The sequence below is a fragment of the Capricornis sumatraensis genome, chromosome 1, assembly GCF_032405125.1.
Source record: "Capricornis sumatraensis isolate serow.1 chromosome 1, serow.2, whole genome shotgun sequence".
Classification (NCBI taxonomy): Eukaryota; Metazoa; Chordata; class Mammalia; order Artiodactyla; family Bovidae; genus Capricornis; species Capricornis sumatraensis.
Genome location: NC_091069.1, coordinates 101,737,618 through 101,757,144, shown reverse-complemented (window position 1 = coordinate 101,757,144; position 19,527 = coordinate 101,737,618). Strand labels below are relative to the sequence as shown.

At 37.5% G+C, this 19,527-nt stretch overlaps 1 protein-coding gene across 3 annotated transcripts in view; it reads left to right on the top strand.

The window, feature by feature from the left end:
• EIF5B (eukaryotic translation initiation factor 5B) overlaps positions 1–19,527 on the top strand; it is a 72,838-nt gene that overhangs the window by 12,576 nt on the left and 40,735 nt on the right. For 2 of the 3 annotated variants that reach the window (XM_068983928.1, XM_068983922.1), the window contains exons 2-6: positions 11,979–12,104; positions 12,206–12,290; positions 12,948–13,623; positions 14,932–15,149; positions 15,546–15,696. In XM_068983928.1, coding sequence (XP_068840029.1) covers positions 11,979–12,104; positions 12,206–12,290; positions 12,948–13,623; positions 14,932–15,149; positions 15,546–15,696 — 1,256 coding nt within the window. Of the gene's footprint in view, positions 1–11,978; positions 12,105–12,205; positions 12,291–12,947; positions 13,624–14,931; positions 15,150–15,545; positions 15,697–19,527 lie in introns of those variants that run through there. The other variant, XM_068983936.1, reaches the window with a different exon arrangement.

Genomic DNA, 19,527 nt, shown 5'->3' with positions numbered 1-19,527 from the left:
TTTGTTATTTCAGCACTAACATTTAGGTTACAACCCATTTTGAGTTACTTTTTCTGTGTAGTGTGAGGTGGGGCTCCAGCTTCATTCTTTAATGTGCAGGAATCTAGGCCCAGCACCGTTTGTGGAAGAGACTGACTCCTCCCCTGGTTACTGATTTTGATGTCACATCAGTTGACCATGGATAAATGGGTTTATTTCTGGACTAATGGTTTCATACTTTTGTTTTTATGTTTATCCTAATGACCAGTACCATATTGTTTTGGTTGCTGTAAGGTAAGGTAAATTTTCTTAAATCAAACATTTCAGTTGTATACAGAAGTAGAACAGTTTAATGAACACATCTGTCCACCACTCACATTCAAATATTATTGATTCACAGATTACCTTGTTTCCTCTACATTCTACTCATTCTCCCTGTCCCCATTATATTGAAATAACCCCAGATGTGTAAATATTTCAGTAGGTTATATAAGAAATTATATACTTATAAGAAAGAAAGCTTTACATCTTAAATATAATTTTTAAAGAATGGTATGTTTTCATTCATGTGAAAAATTCACATACAGAGAGTCCTTGTGTGTTAGATAAATGAAATATTGTGGTTTTCTCTCAGTGGGATTTTTAAACTTGTTTGAATCCGTTGTCTCAGAAAATTCAATTTCGAAGTTTTACAATGATCAAAGTATAGTAATTGTTACGGTAGTAGACAAGGTTTTTATTAAGCTGAAGTGATGAAACTGGTGAGGCTTGCCTGTGGTATGCAAATTGTGGTTGCCATTCCAGAATAGGGTTTTTTTCTTTAATATTGTGTCTGTTAGGAATACCTTACAGTCCCTGCTGGTTGCTGGTTGTAAAAGGTAGGGAGATGAATTGAGCATACAAAAAGACATTTTTTGTTCTCAGAGAAGCTTACATTGTAATATAGCAAATAGGCGTAATACAATGAGGAGATCTTGAGTTGCTTCGCTGTTGCTTGTACTCAGGTGCAGCCAAACCATTCTGATGGTGGTGGTGTTCGGCACGTGAGAAGTTCTGTCTCCTGAAAGTAGTTATCTGCATCGAAATTTTATTAGTATTTGACTTTGCCAGGTGAGAATAATCTTTTAACAGTGATTAAGAACTAGAGTTCTTTTACAAAGAGATTGAGTTTGCTATCTGTGAATGCTGAAAGTATTCAATTCAGTCAATTAATTTTGAACATGAGTTGTGTCCTTAAGGTGTTAATTGAGAATGTCGACTTAAATTATCAACATTGCTTTTATATATATATATGTATATATATATATATATTTACCTTCAAGCCCAAAACTAAGTATAAACTCTGATGCAGTTTGAAATTGTAAATACTGTTATCAAATAGAAACAAAGATAAGAATTTTTGACATTCAGATTTTGCAGCATCAGTGTGAAGAATGATACTTTTGTTTATTCTAAACCAGTGTGTCTCATGTTTTAATGTGCATGTGATTCACCTGTAGGTCTTGTTAAAATGGAGATTTTGATTCAGTAAGTCCTGAGTGAGACCTGAGATTTGGCATTTCCAAAAAGCTGATGCTAATGCTGCTTATCCTGGATTTGTTCTTTGAGTGGCAGGATCTGAATGACCATTTTATTGCGAATGTATTGCTTCCTATGATGGCAAAACTTCAAAACCTAAACTTGAGTTCAGCATGCCTATGCTAGTAAAGGCTCAATTTTTCTGATATCTTTATCAGTATGAAATAATGACTTTCAGCTTTGCTTTATAGCACTGTCTTGGGGAAAATGTTTAATTTCCACATTAAGTTTGCATCTGATCTTTTACATTAATGTGAAACAACTTAGTGGAGATTTGTAAACAAAAACCTTGGCTGATGTTTTGTGACAGTAAACTGTGATAAAGTGGCAATCCATATATTTCATGGAGGCTTCAATTAAACAAGTAAAGGTCACTAGGGAGAATTTTCAGATTTCTGAAATTATCCACAACCCTGCATTTCCCCTTCCTAACCCATCCCACCCAACCCTCCTTTGAGGGTACTCACTTCAGATTGAAAAAGCTGCCCTAAACTGATTTTATAGTTGGACACATTGGAATCCATAATAATGTGTGAACTTAGATATGTATATTTGGAAGGCTACAAGATGTTTCCTTGCTTTTGCTTTTGTATTCTTACTACTTCAGTTATGAGGCATTTAGGAAGTGGAAAATTAGGCTGCATTTTGTGAAAGGTGGCAAGATGCATTCTGGTTGCTTGCCTTGTGTGATGCAGTGTGGTTTCGTAGCCCTTTGAAGGGCATCAAGACTCAGTTCTTAAGGGAACTTTAAGGTTTGGAGGGGCTTTTCGTTTTCCTCTAAGACATGGTTCGGTACTTCTGACTTTATTAATGAGTTGTACCTGAGATGGAACTCCATTGAGGAAGTGGAGAGTGTTGGGTTCTGTGGTTGTGCAAGTGGCGAGAGCTAGTGAGGAGCAATGACTGCTGGACTTTTTCTTGTTTTATCTTTGTGTTTCCTGTTTGTATATGTAACTGTTGGAAAGGAGTGCTTGACAGGTGTTGAGATAAGAAGAGATGGAAGTTGGAGGAAAAGAAATGCTGAAAGGTGTCTTATGGAGAAGGCAGGACTAGATTTCCCTGTTTCCCTTATTGGTACTGGCACTGGTGAGATAGTTAGGAGTGAAGAAGGGAGTCCTTACGGTTTCTGTCTTGTTTGCTCTTGCCCTCAGTGCTTACAGATTATGAACTTTTTTTTTCTTTCCACCTGGGTTGGGGAGGGTCAGGTTGTGGGTAGGGAGAGGAGGCCTGGTGTGGTTTGGATTTTACCTTCTTCCATCACTCTACTTTCTACTTATAGGTCCTGGTATCCTATTAGGAACAGAAAGAAACACGTGAGTGCTTCGCTTATTATCGTATCCTAACAAGTCATTCCCATACTTAGTGATTTAAAACACTGAAAATAATCATCTCTCTTGGTTTTGAGGGTTGATGGGGCTCAAATGGGTCTTGATCGGAGGTCTCCATGTGGTTGGTAAATGATGACTGAGATGGAGTTATCGGACAGTCCCCTCACTGGCCATCACTCACTTCTGGTAGTTGATGGTAACTGTTGGTTGGACTGTCAGCCTGAACACCCATCCTTGACCTCTCTATGTGGTCTGGACATCCTCACTAGCTTGGCAGTGAATATCTCAAGAGCCAGGAAGTAGAAGGCCTGGGCTCAGAAATTATAGCATCATTTCTGCCATATTCAGTTGAGCAAACATATAATCTTGTATTAAAAGGGAGGAGCATAGACCGCCACCTCTTAGAATGTCAGAGAAATCATGGGTCAGGTTGTAAGACCTCCACAGAGGGTAAAATAAAGAGGTGCTGGAGAAAAGGGATTGTAGTAGGAGAGACTCCTTGGGAGCTGGGAGATACTGAATTGTGGACTGATTTGGGAAGGGATTGGATTTCCTGTGTTCTTATCTAATGCAGACAACTTTTTACTGGAACATGCCTGTCATTAATAAATGGAATTTGCCAAGTTCAAAATTGAGAGATTTGTACATAAGTTAATTTTACTTCTTCACAGGGAACTTTTTTGGTTGGGGTTATATTGTATGTAATTAAAAGGCTTTGGTGTATTGATCTCAAAGATAAGTGTCTCATTTTAAATTTTTATATGTATCTTTTGATTATTCCAAAAAGCCAAGCACCGAAGTTGATCACCTGCTTTTACATACACTTAATAAATGAACCGTGTTTTTAAAAGACTCCCTCACAGTAATATCATTTCGGTTACATATTACATTGTGTTAGTAGAGATTAAGGTACTATAAAAATATCATATGTTGATTCTTATTTTCATAACTTATAAAAATGAATAAAATGACATACTAGATATATATAATTTTAACTTCACTGTTTTCAGTAAATTGATAAATCCATTCTTTAACCTCTCAACTGCTTTTATAGTATCCCTAGAGATTTAAATTCTCCTCTTTGAGGTATGATTGACACAAAATATGCAAATTTCAAGTGTGGAGTCAGTAAGCTTTGGCACATTATGCAGTTTTGCTTCTTTCACCAGGGCTTCCCTGTGGCTCAGACAGTCAAGAATCTGCCTGCCGTGTGGGAGACCTGGGTTCAGTCCCAGGGTGGGGAAGATTCCCTGGATGATATTTTATATTTCCATTAGCTCTAGAAGTTTATGACCCTTTGTAGGCAATGCTTTCAGGCCAAAAACAACTAGCTTTTCTAGAAATTCGTGTAAATAGAATCATAGAGGATGTAGCCTTTATTGACTGGCTGGGTTTCTTTTAAAGTAATATTTTCAAGATTCATCTATGTTGGTGTGTATAATATGAATTCTTTATTTTTATTATTGAGTAGTATTCTATTTTGTGGGTGCCATGCCATGCCTAGTTGCTCAGTCGTGTCTGACTCTGGACCCCATGAACTCTAGCCCAGCAGGCTCCTTTGTTCATGGGAATTCTCCAGGCAAGAATACTTGAGTGGGTTTGCTATGCCCTCCTCAAGGGGATCTTCCCAACCCAGGGATTGAACCCAGGTCTCTCGAATAGTAGGCAGATTCTTTACCATCTGAGCCACCAGGGAAGGGTAGCTGGATATTTAGTTTTTATTCCAGCTTCTTGTGATTATGACTAAAGCTGCTATGGACATTTGAGGACAAGTCCTTGTGTGGACGTATGTTTTCATTTCTCTTAGGTAAATACCTAGGAGTGGGATTGCTGGGTCATATGGTAAGTGTGTATGTTTAACTTGAAGCTGCCAAATTCTTTTCCAAAGTGACTGTGCCATTTTTCATTCCCTCTAGGGGTGTGTTCCAGTTGCTCCACATCTTCTCTCAACACAGTATTATAAGTCCTTTTAATCATTCTGTGGTTAGACTTACATTTAGTTAATGGTACTGACCATCTTGTCATGTGTTTGTCATTGTTATATCTCATTTGGTTAAGTGTTGAAATCATTTGCCTATTTAAAAATTGTGTTCTTTAATGTTGAGCCGTAGAAATTTAATACTTATAGACAAATCTTCCATTAGATATATTATTGCATAATCTTTTTCTCAGTATAAGGTTTGCCTTCTTATTTAAACAGTGTTTAGTTTTGCTAGTTAAACTTTTAAGATTATTGTCGATTCACATGTGGTTGTAAGAATTAATAGATTCCTATATCTTTTAATCAGTTTCCTCTAATAACATCTTGCAAAACTGTACAGTATCACAACCTGAATATTGACACTGATACAGTTCACTGATCATATTCAAATTTGCCCAGTTTCACTTGTACTAGCACACGTGTGTATGCTTGTGTTTAGTGTTATACAGTATTATCACATTGGCAGATTTGTATATTCACTGCCATAGTCAAAATACAGAACATTACTGCAAGGATCCTTCATGTTTTTCATTTGTAACCATAATCATCTCCTTTCTGTGCACCTCCCCCTACTAACCCCTAGTAACAATGAATCTATTCTATACTTGAATAAAATCTTTTATTTTCAAAAATTCATGTAAGTGGAGTCATATATGTATATAACCTTTGGGAATTAGCTTCTTTCCAGTCAGTCTGATTTTCTTGAGATCCATCCAAGTTGTTGCATGTATCAGTGAGTGAAGTGAAAGTCGCTCAGTCATGTCCAGCTCTTTGCGACCCCATGGACTATACAGGCCATGGAATTCTCCAGGCTAGAATACTGGAGTGAGTAGCCCTCCCCTTCTCCAGGCATCTTCCCAACCCAGGGGTCAAACCCAGGTCTCCTGCGTTGCAGGCTGTTACAGGCTGATCTTTACCAGCTGAGCCACAGAGGAAGCTCACACGGGTCAGTGGTTCATTCCGTTTTGTTGCTGAATAGTATTTCATGGAATGGGGATGAACCATGGTTTATTGAGCCATTCACCCACTGAAGGACGTACAGGTTATTGCCAGTTTTTGCTTATGCAACAAACATTTGTCTACAAGTTTCTGCATGAGATATATATTTTCTGTTACTCTGGGATAGATGAGCATGAGTGCAGTAGCTGGATCATATGGTACATGCATTTTTAGTTTTACGGGAGAATGATAGACTGTTTTCCAGAGTGGCTGTACCAGTTTGCCTTTCCACCAGCAGTGTGTGAGTGATCCAGGTCCTCTGTGTCCTCAACCACCACGGTTATTATCACTGTTGTTTGGAGAGAGGACATTCTGATGGTGTGTAGTGATAGCACATCGTGGTTTTAGTTTCCATTTCCCAAACAGCTCATGATGTGAAACATCCTTTATTTGTCATCCGTAAATGTTCTAGTGAAATATCTTTTCAGGCCCTTTGTCCATTTTCTAATTGGATTGTTTGGATTTTTACTGATGTGTTTGGAAATTTCTTTGTATAGTTTAGATACTAATTCCCCTCTCTCCCCCCTGGCCCAGATATGTACTTTGCTAATACTTTCTTCTACTTTGTAGCTTGTTTTTTTACATTCCCTTCACATGGTCTCTTGCACAGAGATATTTTAAATTTTGATGAAGTCCAGTTTTTTTTTTTTTCTAAATTGTAATTTTAACTTCAAATCATAACTCCTTGCTTAGTGCAAAGAACTAATAAGTGAATTCAGTATTTTGGTGGTTGCAGTATACCAGATCAGCATAAAAAATTCAGTCACATTTTTGTGTATTAGGAATGAGTATGTGGAAACATATACTGTGTGGATAAACATATAAACACGTAAACATATACTGTGTGGATCACAACAAACTGTGGAAAATTCTTAAAGATGGAAATACTAGACCATTTTACCTGCCTCCTGAGAAATCTGTATGCAGGTCAAGAAGCAACAGTTAGAACTGAACATGGAACAACAGACTGGTTCCAGTTTGGGAAAGGAGTACATCAAGGCACTGTATATTATCACCCCGCTTATTTAACTTATATGCATAGTACATCATGAGAAATGCTGGACTGGATAAGCACAAGCTGCAATCAAGATTGCTGGGAGAAATATCAATAACCTCAGATATGCAGGTGACACCACCCTTATGGCAGAAAGTGAAGAGGAACTAAAAAGCCTCTTGTTGAAAGTGAAAGAGGAGAGTGAAAAAGTTGGCTTAAAACTCAACACTCAAAAAACTAAGATCTGGTCCCATCACTTCATGGGAAATAGATGGGGAAGCAGTGGAAACAGTGAGAGACTTTATTTCTGGGGCCTCTAAAATCACTGCAGATGGTGACTGCAGCCATGAAATTAAAAGACACTTGCTCCTTGGAAGAAAAGCTATGATCAACCTAGACAGCATATTCAAAAGCAGGGACATTACTTTGCCAACAACGGTCCATCTAGTCAAAGTTATGGTTTTTCCAGTAGTCAGGTATGGATGTGAGAGTTGGACTATAAAGAAGGCTGAGCGCCGAAGACTCGATGCTTTTGAACTGTGGTGTTGGAGAAGACTCTTGAGAGTCCCTTGGACTGCAAGGATATCCAACCAGTCAATCCTAAAGGAAATCGGTCCTGAATATTCATTGGAAGGACTGATGCTGAAGCTGAAACTCCAATACTTTGGCCACCTGATGCAAAGAACTGACTCACTGGAAAGACCCTGATGCTGGGAAAGATTGAAGGCAGGAGGAGAAGGGGACGACAGAGGATGAGATGGTTGGATGGTATCACTGATTCGATGGACATGAGTTTGAGCATGCTCTGGGAGTTGGTGATGGAAAAGGTCATCCTGGAGTGCTGCTGTCCATGGAGTCGTAAAAAGTCAGACACAACTGAGTGACTGAACTGAACTGATGTGGAAACAAATTAAAAATACCAGTTCAGATTACTTTAAAAATTAAATACATACTCTGACGGAAAAAATCAAAGAAGATTTAAATACATTGAGACATACTGTGTTCACAGATTGGAAACTCAACATAGTAAAGATGTCAGTTTTCTTTAAATTCATGTACAGTTAATGCAGTTGCTATTAAAATTATAGCAATAGTTATTTGGTAAACTTGCCCAATAATATTCTAAAATTTATTTTACAAGTCAAAGGAATTAAGAATAGAGAAAGCAATTCTGATAATGAAAGGAATCATTCCATTTCATTTCAAGATTTATAGCCACATTAATCATGAAAGTTCAGTAGTGTCAGAGAAGGACACATCGGTCAATAGAGCAGAATGGAGGACTTAGAAATAGCCCCATACGAGCACAGCTGAGTGGTTTCTGACAGAGGTGCAAAGGCAATTCCGTGTTGAATGGATAGTTGAAATGTTGCTGGAGCTGTTGGCTACCCAAAGGCAAAAGATCAATTAAACATTGAAATACCCAATGTTTGGAACACAACACAGTTAAAAATCTTCAGGACCTAGGAGCTGGTGAAAACTTCTTTTTCATGACATCAAAAGCATAAAGAACAGACTTGATAAATGGTACCTCATGAAAATTCAAAATTTTTGCTCTGGTTAAAAACCCTGTGAAGTGGATGGAAAGACAAGCTACAAATTGGAAGGAAGTATATATAAACAAACCATATGTAAAAGAGTTCTGAAAACTCAACATTAAAAGAAAACGATTCCAACTAGAAAATGGGTAAAAGAAATGGAGAGACATTTCACTGAATATATGTGAATGACAAATACATGAAAAAATGTTGAACTTCTCTAGCCTTCAAGGAATTGAAAAGGACTTTATCACCACACATCTATTAGAACAACTTAAAGGAACAGTAGACATAATACTAAATAATAGGCTGGAGTGTGGGAGAAAATGCATATCTCCATGGAGATACTGCAGATGTTGGTATATATATGGAGATACATCAATATTGTTGGTGTGAATATTAAATGGGAAACCAGAAAGTGGTTCAGCTGTTTCTTGAATTGCACATGCAATATTTTTAATAGCTTCATTTTTTAAAGGCCATTCAGTTATAACATTTTTTCTGTCTTGACAGAGGAGTGTGGCCTCTGAAAACACTGCATTGATTGAGTACCATGGAAAATTGCCTTTTATTTCTGGAAGTTTGCAATAAGTTTGGAATAAAGGATTAAGAGCTATAAGGGGAAATATTAGTAGGAATATTGTAGCTTTGATAAAGGAAAAAGTGGTCTGCAGAAAGATATACCTTTGAAAAAGCGTTCATTATCAGCATGACTGGATTTTAGATTTGACTCTTAGTTCATTAAAATGTTCAAGCTGTAGTGTGTACGGATAGGTAGAAAAGTAGGACTGAAATGTAGATGGTAGATAGAATATGATTTAAAGTTTCAAGTTAAATCACTGACACTATATATCACTTTCATGTCCTGTTGTAATATTGTTGACATTTTAGAACATTCCTTTGAATCAAGGGCAGGAGTTTCTGTACACATTGAAAGAATGCTTTGAAAACCACGGTAATCAAGACTGTTAAGCATTGCTATATCATTGATATATTTTGTAGTTGTATTTGGATTTCTCAAATAATTTTCAGAAACTTGATTACTGAATTTCCCATTTTCTAGGAAGTCCCTACAGTTTTCGTGTCAGATTTGGGCTTGAGCTCCTGGTGTATGAGTTTCTAGCAGGATGCCTTTTATAAACTATCATCTTGAAGCTTACTTTAATAGAGTTGTTAAGGAGGATTAAATGGCATAATAAATAGTGTGTCTGGTGATTGGTCAGCACAACGCCTGAGACACAGAAAGCACTAAGAAACTGTTAACTTCTCTTACTATCCAGAAGCAGCTTTTCAAACTCAGTGGCATGCAGATGTAGTTCCCTGTTTTGTTATTCTAGAGCTATTTGCTAATGAATATTGTGGCAGTATAGCCAACCATAGCTGTTTTGATTAGATGAGTATAGTTAGGTGAGGGCTGACAAGGTTTTGGAGGTGAGGTGCCAAGTTTCAGTATTAACCACCTTCACCTTCCCTTCGCACCCGGTCAAACTTCTGTTTTGTGAAATGTTGGCAGGGCTGCCTTTGGAGATAGTGCTGGTTGATCTCAAGCTGGGCCAGATGGCTGATGCTGGGCCAGGCTTTGGTTCCTTTTGGCTGATGAGACCTGAGATTTGGCCTTGATTCTTCCCTTCCCCTTTCTGTATACATTCAGTTAGTCACCAGTGTTGCTGATTGATCCCTTAGTATTTACCTGACTCATATGTCTTCATCTTGTCTGCCACTGCTGCAAGTCAGGAGTTTGTCATCCCAATTAACTGTAAAAGCTTCCTACCTTTTCTTGCTTCCTAACTAGTTGAGATTCTGCCCTGTCATTTATACCAGAGGCAGCTTTCTAAAATGCAAATTTGATTATGTCAGCAGGGTTAAGATCTTCAACTTCAGAATCAGAGCTTCCTGGGTTCAAATCCCATGTCTACCTTGTCTGATTCTGGACAAGTTCTCTGTGCTTCAATTTCTTCATTTATTAAAAAAAGAAAAACAGTTCAAATCTGACTTGCAGTTATCTGGGGAGATAGCTAAACGTACATTGCCTAGCTCTCATCCCAAATTCTGGTTCTCTATATCTTGAGTGGGATTAAGAAATCAATAGCCTGTAGAAAACCTTCTCAGTTGGTTCAGATACCCTTTTTTTGAGTCTTCCCAAGGCCCTGTGCATGTTATTACCTTTAGGTTTTTGTGCTCATTGTGTCTGATACATGGGCCTCCTTTGCCTGGTTCAGAAACTCGGGTCAGAGTTTCCCTGACCTGTGAAGTGTCTGACTTTCTCTTTCTTGATTTGGTGCTTTGGAAAGTTACCACCAGTACAGCAGTTCTGTGTTCTATAATCTCCCTCAACTACACTGTCTAAAATACAGGACAGAAGGGAACACATTCAGTTCTAATGTGTCACTTAAAGGGATTAAATTCCGTTATTTTGTGGCTTTTAGCATTTTGCAGTTCCTCTCTCTCTCTCTCCTTGAAGCTTCTTGAGTATAAATTCTGTGCCCTCAGTGTCTTGTTACCTAATCTTAAAATTTGTTGTTGTTGTTTAGTTGCTAATTGTACTTGACTCTTTGTGATCTCATGGACTGTAGCTCACCAGGCTCCTTCTTTCCATGGGATTTCCTAGGCAGGAATACTGGAGTGAGTTGTCATTTCCTTCTCCAGATCTTAATATTACATATTTCATATTAGGAATTGTTTTTGTTGAAGTGAAGCATCTTTGCAACCAGGTACCCACCAGTGGAGGCCATGTTGCATGAGGTCCTTGTTTTCTTATTGCATCACTATTTGAATTCATATACCTTTTCTACCTGTGTGTCTCAGAGTGACCTCCTTTGTTTTCTGTAGGTTTTAACGGAATTTAGTTTGTTTTGTTCTAAATAAAATAATATTGGTAGATGAGGATATAGGGGGATGGAACCAGAAACGAAACCAGGGATGTAAAAGATGGTGAGCAGGTTTGGTTCTGGATTTGGGGGCTGTTCTATGTGTTTTATTTACTCAGTCATTCCTAATTTATTTAGATTTGGATGTGTGGTCATGAGTTGCTGAAAGCAGTCACACTTTTTGCATCTTTGTTTCCCCTCGATGAAAGTTCCTTTCAACTCTAAAATTCATACTTTTCCAAGTAAAGCTGCAAAGATTTCCAAAGATTTAGGTTTTACTGATAATCAAGTAATAATATTCTTCTCTTTTAAGTTCTTTTCATTTTATAAGTAACTCCATTTAGATATTCACACAAACAAAAGAAACTTTGGTATCGGCAAAAGTGAATTTCCTGTTCTTCTTTAGGGTTACTTGAACACAAGCATGAATTTCCTTTTCTTGATTACCTAGATTTTCTCCCTGGAGCTCTTCATTGCAACTCTTTCTGGGTTTGAGTGTAACTCACACTTTATTGAAGTAGATGCAGAGAGTCTGAATAAATATAACCCAAGTGTTGTCATGAAAGAACTTGTCAAGTGATTTTTTTTTCAGTGGGCTGCCAATGCATGAAAAATGCTAAAATGAAAAGAAAAAAATTTTTTCTGTAAGTGTATGTGGTAGATTTATTATTTTGCTCTTGAGTAACACTTGGGTCTCCTTTGTTTGCATTTAAGTGCCAAGGATGACATTGATCTTGATGCCTTGGCTGCAGAAATAGAAGGAGCTGGTGCTGCCAAGGAGCAAGAACCTCAAAAGGCAAAGGGGAAAAAGAAAAAGGAGAAAAAAAGACAAGACTTTGAGTAAGTAGATTTTAAATATATTTGATTTTTCTCAGCTTTGGTGCTAGATTTACTTATTAAACTGATTCAGTATCTCAAACTGTATTTTAACCCATTTCCAGTGAAGATGATATCCTGAAGGAACTGGAAGAATTGTCTTGGGAAGCTCAAGGCATCAAAGGTGACAGAGACCCTGCTGCGGTAAAGGTGAAATACAGATCACTGTTACTTGTTCATGCTTCTTGGTAGCTCCATTTTTAGGTACTGCCTTTGGAAATTTTTGAGCAATGTATGTATGTTGGTTAGAAGTGTCTAGCTGATACCAAAGGGGGAAAACAGTTTTTAGGAAAGCAATAATAAATTTTGAAGTCTTTCACAGATATAAAGATACTTTATTTGGGAATCTAAAGCTGTTTCACTTTATATTGCCAGTTTATAAAATTGGTAATTTGGAAATACAGCATTTCACAACTCTACCTCCATTTTCCATATTATTTCCTTTCCATCCTTTGAAATTGGATAAGCCTCAGAGTAATGAGACAGGGGTAGATATTTTTTCTTTGAATTTTCCCTGTAGGTTTTTTATGCCATGTGAGGAAGGTAGTGAGGTGGACTAGTGATTAATGTCTGCTTCAGAGTGCCTGGGTTCTGAAACTTACAGTGACTGTGAGATGTGCTTGAGTCCTAGGCCAGCTGCTGGTACTTGGTCGAGTTTTATATTCTTGCAAAAGAACCATATTTTAAAATTCTTTTGATAGTTTTTTCCACGTGTACTTAATGAAGTACATGACTTTGAACAGCCTCAGTTATTAAAAGAAAGAAAATATAATGCTGTTAATATTTCTAACAGTGGACATGTTTTAGCCAACAGAAAATAATGAAGATGAACCCATCTCAAAACAAGATAAGAAAAAGAAAGGACAGAAAGGCAAAAAACAGAGTTTTGAAGATAATGATAGTGAAGAATTGGATGAAAAAGATTCAAAGTCAAAAAAGACTGCAAAACCCAAAGTGGAAATGTACTCTGGGAGTGATGATGATGATGATTTTAATAAAATATCCAAAAAAGTGAAGGGGAAAGCTCAGAAATCAAATAAGAAGCGTGATGCATCAGAAGAGGATGAGGATAACAGTAAAAGAATTAAAGAGCGTATGAGAGCACATTCTTCTGGTGAAAGTGGTGATGAATCAGATGAATTTTTGCAATCCAGGAAAGGACAGAAAAAAAATCAGAAAAACAAACCAGGTCCTACTGTTGAGAGCGGAAATGAAGATGACGACTCCTCCTTCAAAATTAAGACAGTGGCTCAAAAGAAGGCAGAAAAGAAAGAGCGTGAGAGAAAAAAACGGGATGAAGAAAAGGCAAAACTGCGGAAGCTGAAAGAAAAAGAAGAGCTGGAGTCTGGTAAAAAGGATCAGAGTAAACCAAAAGAATCTCAGAGGAAACCTGAGGAGGAAGCTCTGAAATGCAAAGTGACACTTGACTCTGGAGCAGCTCCTGCCTCTGAAGAGAAAGGAGAGGGTCCCGCAGGCGCAGAAGGTTGGTAATAATATTGACAGAAGGGCCAGAGGCTTGGATTCATAATTAGTTCCTTTGTTTATTTGCTGCGCTGGGTTTTCTTTGCTACGCACAGACTTTCTGTAGTTGCGACGAGCCGGGGATACTCCATTCTGGTGGCTTCTCTTGTTGCAGAGCACAGGGGGTCCTAGGAGCTTGGGCTCAGTGGTGGTGGAGCATGGGCTCAGTTGCCTTGCAGCATGTGGGATCTTCCTGGGCCAGGGATTGAACCCTGTCCCCTGCATTGGAAGAAGATTCTTAAACACTGGACCACTGGGGAAGTCTCCAGTTAATCTAAATTTTGATTGTTATGCTCCAAAGTCATTTTGTTATTTGTCCTTGGTTATAAAGGTACTGAGTTGTAAGATACTTTAAAAAAAAAATTAGTCTAAGTACTCGTTTTAAATTGATTTTTGTTGCTAAACATGTATGTAGCATAAAATCTTTCAAATGAATTGTACACAAACTAGGATTTTCGTGGAATTTCATTTTGGAAAACAATTTTTTGCTGCTGATGAATACTGGAAGTTGCTTAATGAAAAATATATTGTTCCTTTTGATAACTCAGTGTGAGATGATACCTGAATTCTCTCCTGTTATTAAAAACCTAATTCAGGTTTTTAAATGAAAATGAAATGGATAAGCAATATACTAAAATTAGTGAATATCTTTTAAGCAATAGTGAGCCATGTTTTTGTACCAGAACCAATTGACAAAAAAAAGCTATCTAGTTAAACTTCCCCCTCTTATTCAGAATGAAAACAAAGATCAAATGATTTACATAATTTTTCTTTTAGACTGGAAAGTTTTTAATGGGAAAATTGGCATAGCTTTTTAACCTCTCAAATTCTTATTGTCTGGACATCTTTGAGGAGAACCATCATGTATGTAACTTCAGAATCTTTAATTCTCCAGTATAATGCTAAAGAGTTCTTGGGACGTATTTGTATTTTTGTGTTTTATCCTAATATCTGTCCCCTTAAGGTAGGCTTCTTATCATCTCCACCTTACAGAAGCATTAGGTACAGTGTATCTTCTCCCTTCTGACAGCATCCTCCTGTCTTCTCGAATCCCTTAGGATAACTCAGAGTAACACCAACATCATAGGCGTCTAAGGAAGCCAGCTGGGTTGTTCTGAGATGCACTGGCTACTCCCAAGTGCTCAGGAGGCCTTGATGCCTAAAGACCTTAGTCTGCTGCTGGCCCATTGTAGTCCCTGGATTCTAGGGTTTGCTCACCCCTGTTGTAGGAAATACTTTTAAAAAAATACTCTGCCTCTTTTTTTGGTAGATGACAATGAAGGAGACAAAAAGAAAAAAGATAAGAAGAAAAAGAAAGGAGAAAAGGAAGAAAAGGAGAAAGAAAAGAAGAAAGGACCTAGCAAAGCCACAGTTAAGGCTATGCAGGAAGCTCTGGCTAAGCTTAAAGAAGAGGAGGAAAGACAGAAGAGAGAGGAGGAGGAACGGATAAAACGGCTGGAAGAGTTAGAAGCCAAGCGTAAAGAAGAGGTGTGTTTTTGTGAAGTTGCTGACATTGATATTGTTTTACTTAAATCCTCTTCTCATAACACATCTCTAGCTTTCTAATTGTAAAACTTTCTTAGTTGCGTGGTAGTTCAGTTCCATTATTGTTCAGATATAGACAATTAGATAAGTACAGAAAATCCTGCCTTATTTCCTCGGGTACGGACAGGAGTTGCTTTTGCATCATTACCACACATAGTCTACCCTCGTGTGATACTAATTCTACTCATTATGTACATTTAAAATACTTTCATTTGGAAGTTTCTAACATAATACTCTGCATGTATCTCAAGAGCTTTGTTAGAAATTTGGGGTGTTTGCTTTTAAATTTTGTAGTTTGTTAAGCTAATACAATTTTGTCTGCTATGTTTTCTTTTATAGGAAAGATTGGAACAAGAAAAAAGAGAAAGGAAAAAGCAAAAAGAAAAGGAAAGGAAAGAACGCTTGAAAAAAGAGGGGAAACTTTTAACTAAATCCCAGAGAGAAGCCAGAGCCAGAGCCGAAGCGACCCTTAAACTTCTACAAGCTCAGGGTAGGTGGTGTTTTTAATTAACCGAACAGTCCAGAGAGTTCTCTCAAGCAGTCATCTCTGTAGTGGTCAAAAGGAGAATTGAATTGAGACAGAAGGAGAATTTCTGTGAACAGGCTATGAAAAAGTCCAATAGTGTAAGTAGGTGAGATAATTTCATTATTTCAGGAGATGAACTCTGTACTGTGATAAATTTGCATGTAAATGATAGTATGTCTGTAAATGAAAATACAGAATAGTGAAATGAGTCCCCATGTATGCATCACTGAGTTTTAACACTTAACATTCTTGTTTTGGTCCCCTCCCACTCCACCACCACCATCCCAGAGTATTTTAAAGTGAATTCCAGAAGTCAGTATTATTCTACTCACAGTTTACTTTAATATGTGTCTTTAACAGAGAAGGAGATTTTCCTTTTTAACATAGTATAGTATGTATTATTATATTTTAAAAAATTCCTTAATTTCTTGATTTTATCCATGTGTGTTTTTTTTTCACTTGTCTCCAAAACATTGGTTATAATTGATTTGTTCAAATCAGGATCCAGATTAGATTCAAGTATTGCATTTGGTTGATGTGATTTGGTTGATTTGCTTGATACTACTTCCACCCCCTGTTTTTGGCATGGATTTATTTATTTGTTCAAGATACTGGATTTTTCTTTCTAGAATTTCCCCTGTTCTGAATTTGTCTAATTACGTCTGCTGGTGTTGGCTGATTTATTTCTCTACACCTTATACTTTTTTAGATCTAGCAGTTTGGCTGCTACTTAGCAGTGCTGTGTAGCACCCAGTGCCTCATGTGAGTAGGCATATCATCTGGTTGTCTTGCTTCTAATGATGTCAGGATTGATCAGTGAGTTTAACCTTTGGTAGCCTTGTCCATTACAGAAACATCTAATAATCTAAATTCCAATTGGTGATCATTGCCTGTATCCTGTATTACGAATTGCAGAATTGTGATAGGAAAACCAGGAAATATGCTTAATTCTTTCCCTTTCTTTACTGATTTACAAAATAATACTTTGTTGTCTCCACAACCTCCAAAGCTAACCAATGAGTTTAATTTTGTTTTGTATGTAGAACACTTCATCTTAATGGAATTTTATATAATTGATGTTTTCATCTCCTGAAGTTATTTACATTTTGGATGTTCTAATAGACGCTATTTTGGCTAGGAGGAGATCAGTCACGTTGGTCCCTATGACTTTTTTGTTTGACTGCAGTGTTCTTGGGCCCTTCCTTGCTTTCTGACACCACGAGGTAGCTCAGGCTCACCTTGTACATTTTCTTCTCTAGACCTTGAAATCAGCCGTTTACCCAAGGAAACTGGTTCCTTTTAGTTTAGATTTCATAATACGAACATTTCATTAATTGTGTCTTTGGCAGGTAAGATGATTTAAAATAGTGTCTTTGCTCCATTGAGAAGAATGTTTTGGGATTTCTCTTTATGTCCTGTCCCTGCATTCTACAGGTTTTATAGCAATTTTGGTGGTTATGCTATAATTAAAATAATAGCTATCATTTATTAATGTATTTAGTATATAACTGATGCTATTTTTGACATTATTTCTTCATAAAAGTCTACATTTCCATCATATAGATGAAAAAATGGAGACTCAGGAAACTTTAACAGCTTGCCTGAGGTCCTGGAGCTGAGATTTAACTTTTCTGTGGGACTTCCTCTGTGTTATGTTCAGGTGGAAGCAGTAAATTTAGAGAAATACAGGACTGAGATTTCAGAAAGTTTTATTTTTAACTAGGGATATAGCTTTTTAAAAAATGAAACTAAAGAACAGATTCGAGTACAACTAGCAAATCCAAATATTGGATTTGACCAATGGTAGTTTGATAGATCGGAAGCTCTCATGGAGAAGTTAGGATGGGGCCATACAGAGAGTAGTATGCTGGTCTCAGAAATGCTGTTTTATGGAGTAGTTTGACTTGCATTTTATAAGATGAAAATTAAAATTATGAACTTGGCATCAGTCTTTAGGACAGGCTTGGAAGAGGTGGTGTCTCTTGTGGCATCTCTAGCCTCAGCCTCCTTTATTCTTCATAATGTTGCCCAGTGTTTGCCCTCTTACAGGCTCCGTATTGTCTGTTAATTAAAAAAATCCAAACTTCCTAGCCGGGCATTAAAGGTCCTCCACAAGTCTGCTCATTGAGTCACTTCAAGGAAGAAGTACTACATGTTATGTCTGACCATATCTTTTGAAGCCACCTTGTTAGATAAATATTATTTACTATGTTCATTACCTAGAATAATATATATAACTTATTCATTGAGCTAAAAAGTGTGTTCTTAGTGTATCTGCAGATATTTTCAGATAATGACATGAATTGTGTAGCAGGTTACCTTTTTGGTCTTTCATAGCCTTTAGCCTGTAACTACTGAGCATATAGCAAGTACACATTCCTTAAAACACACAAACTACCAAAACCCAGATACATAACCTGGATAGTCCTGTATCAATTTAAAAATAGACTCATATCTATTTACATTTTAGCTCAGTTAAGAATTTCCAATAAAGGAAACTTTATGCCTCTATGATTTCACTTGGGGATTCTAACAAATATTTAGGGAAGAAATATTGCCAGTTATGAACATTATCTTCCAGAATCACCCAACTCATGAGGACAGCATTATCCTTATGTCATAATGAGACAAAGACATTACAAGAAAGATCAATATCCCTCATGGACAGAGATGCAGATTTCTCAACAGAGTATTAGCACTGTGATTCCAGCAATGCAGTTGTCCTCTGTGCAATCTAGGAGTCGGGGGCAGCTCTCCATGCAGTCACCAGTTTGAGGACATGTTAGTTGGCCTTCTGCATCCATGGTCTGTGTCCACATACTGAACCAGCAGTGGATCTTGTGGTACTGTAGTGTTTAGGGAAAAAAGTGAGTCCAAGTGTCCGTGTAGTTCAAACCTGTGTTATTCAAGGGCCAACTATATAAACATACTTACGTGCACATATTTATGTGTATATTTAGGGACGGTCTGTTATGACCAAGTCGATTTTATCCTGGTAGTGCAGAGGTGTTCAGTATTTTAAAATCAAGAAATAGTTCACCATATTAATAGACTAAAGAAAATCTATATGATCGTCTCTATACAGAAGAATCATTTCAAAAAATTCAGTATTCATATATAATAAGGATCCACAAACTGGGGATAGAAGAGAACTTCCTTCCCTGATATAAGATATTTACCAAAAAAAAATGCAATTATTACACTTACTTTCAAATGACTGAATACTAATAAACTCTAATATTGTGATTAAGGCAAGGGTATGCGCTCTCATCACAGTCATTCCACATTGGTCTGGAATGTCGCGATTCAGGCAGTTAGGCAAAAAATAAGGCCTGCAGATTGGAAAGAAATAAATTGTTTATTCACAGATGCCAGTTGTCTTTATAGAAAATTCCATGGAATCTATCCCCCACAAAATGCTATAGCTAGTAAGTGAGGTTAAGAAGATTATAGATAGGCCAGTATGCAAATATCAACTGTATTTCTATTTGCTAGCAGTTAGCCTCGGAGAAGGCAATGGCATCCCACTCCAGTATTCTTGCCTGGAAAATCCCATGGATGGAGGAGCCTGGTGGGCTGCAGTCCATGGGGTCACTGAGGGTCGGACACAACTGAGCAACTTCACTTTCACTTTTCACTTTCATGCATTGGAGAAGGAAATGGCAATCCAGTCCAGTGTTCTTGCCTGGAGAATCCCAGGGATCGGGGACCCTGGTGGGCTGCCGTCTATGGGGTCGTACAGAGTCGGACACGACTGAAGTGACTTAGCAGCAGTGGCAGCAGCAGCAATTAGTC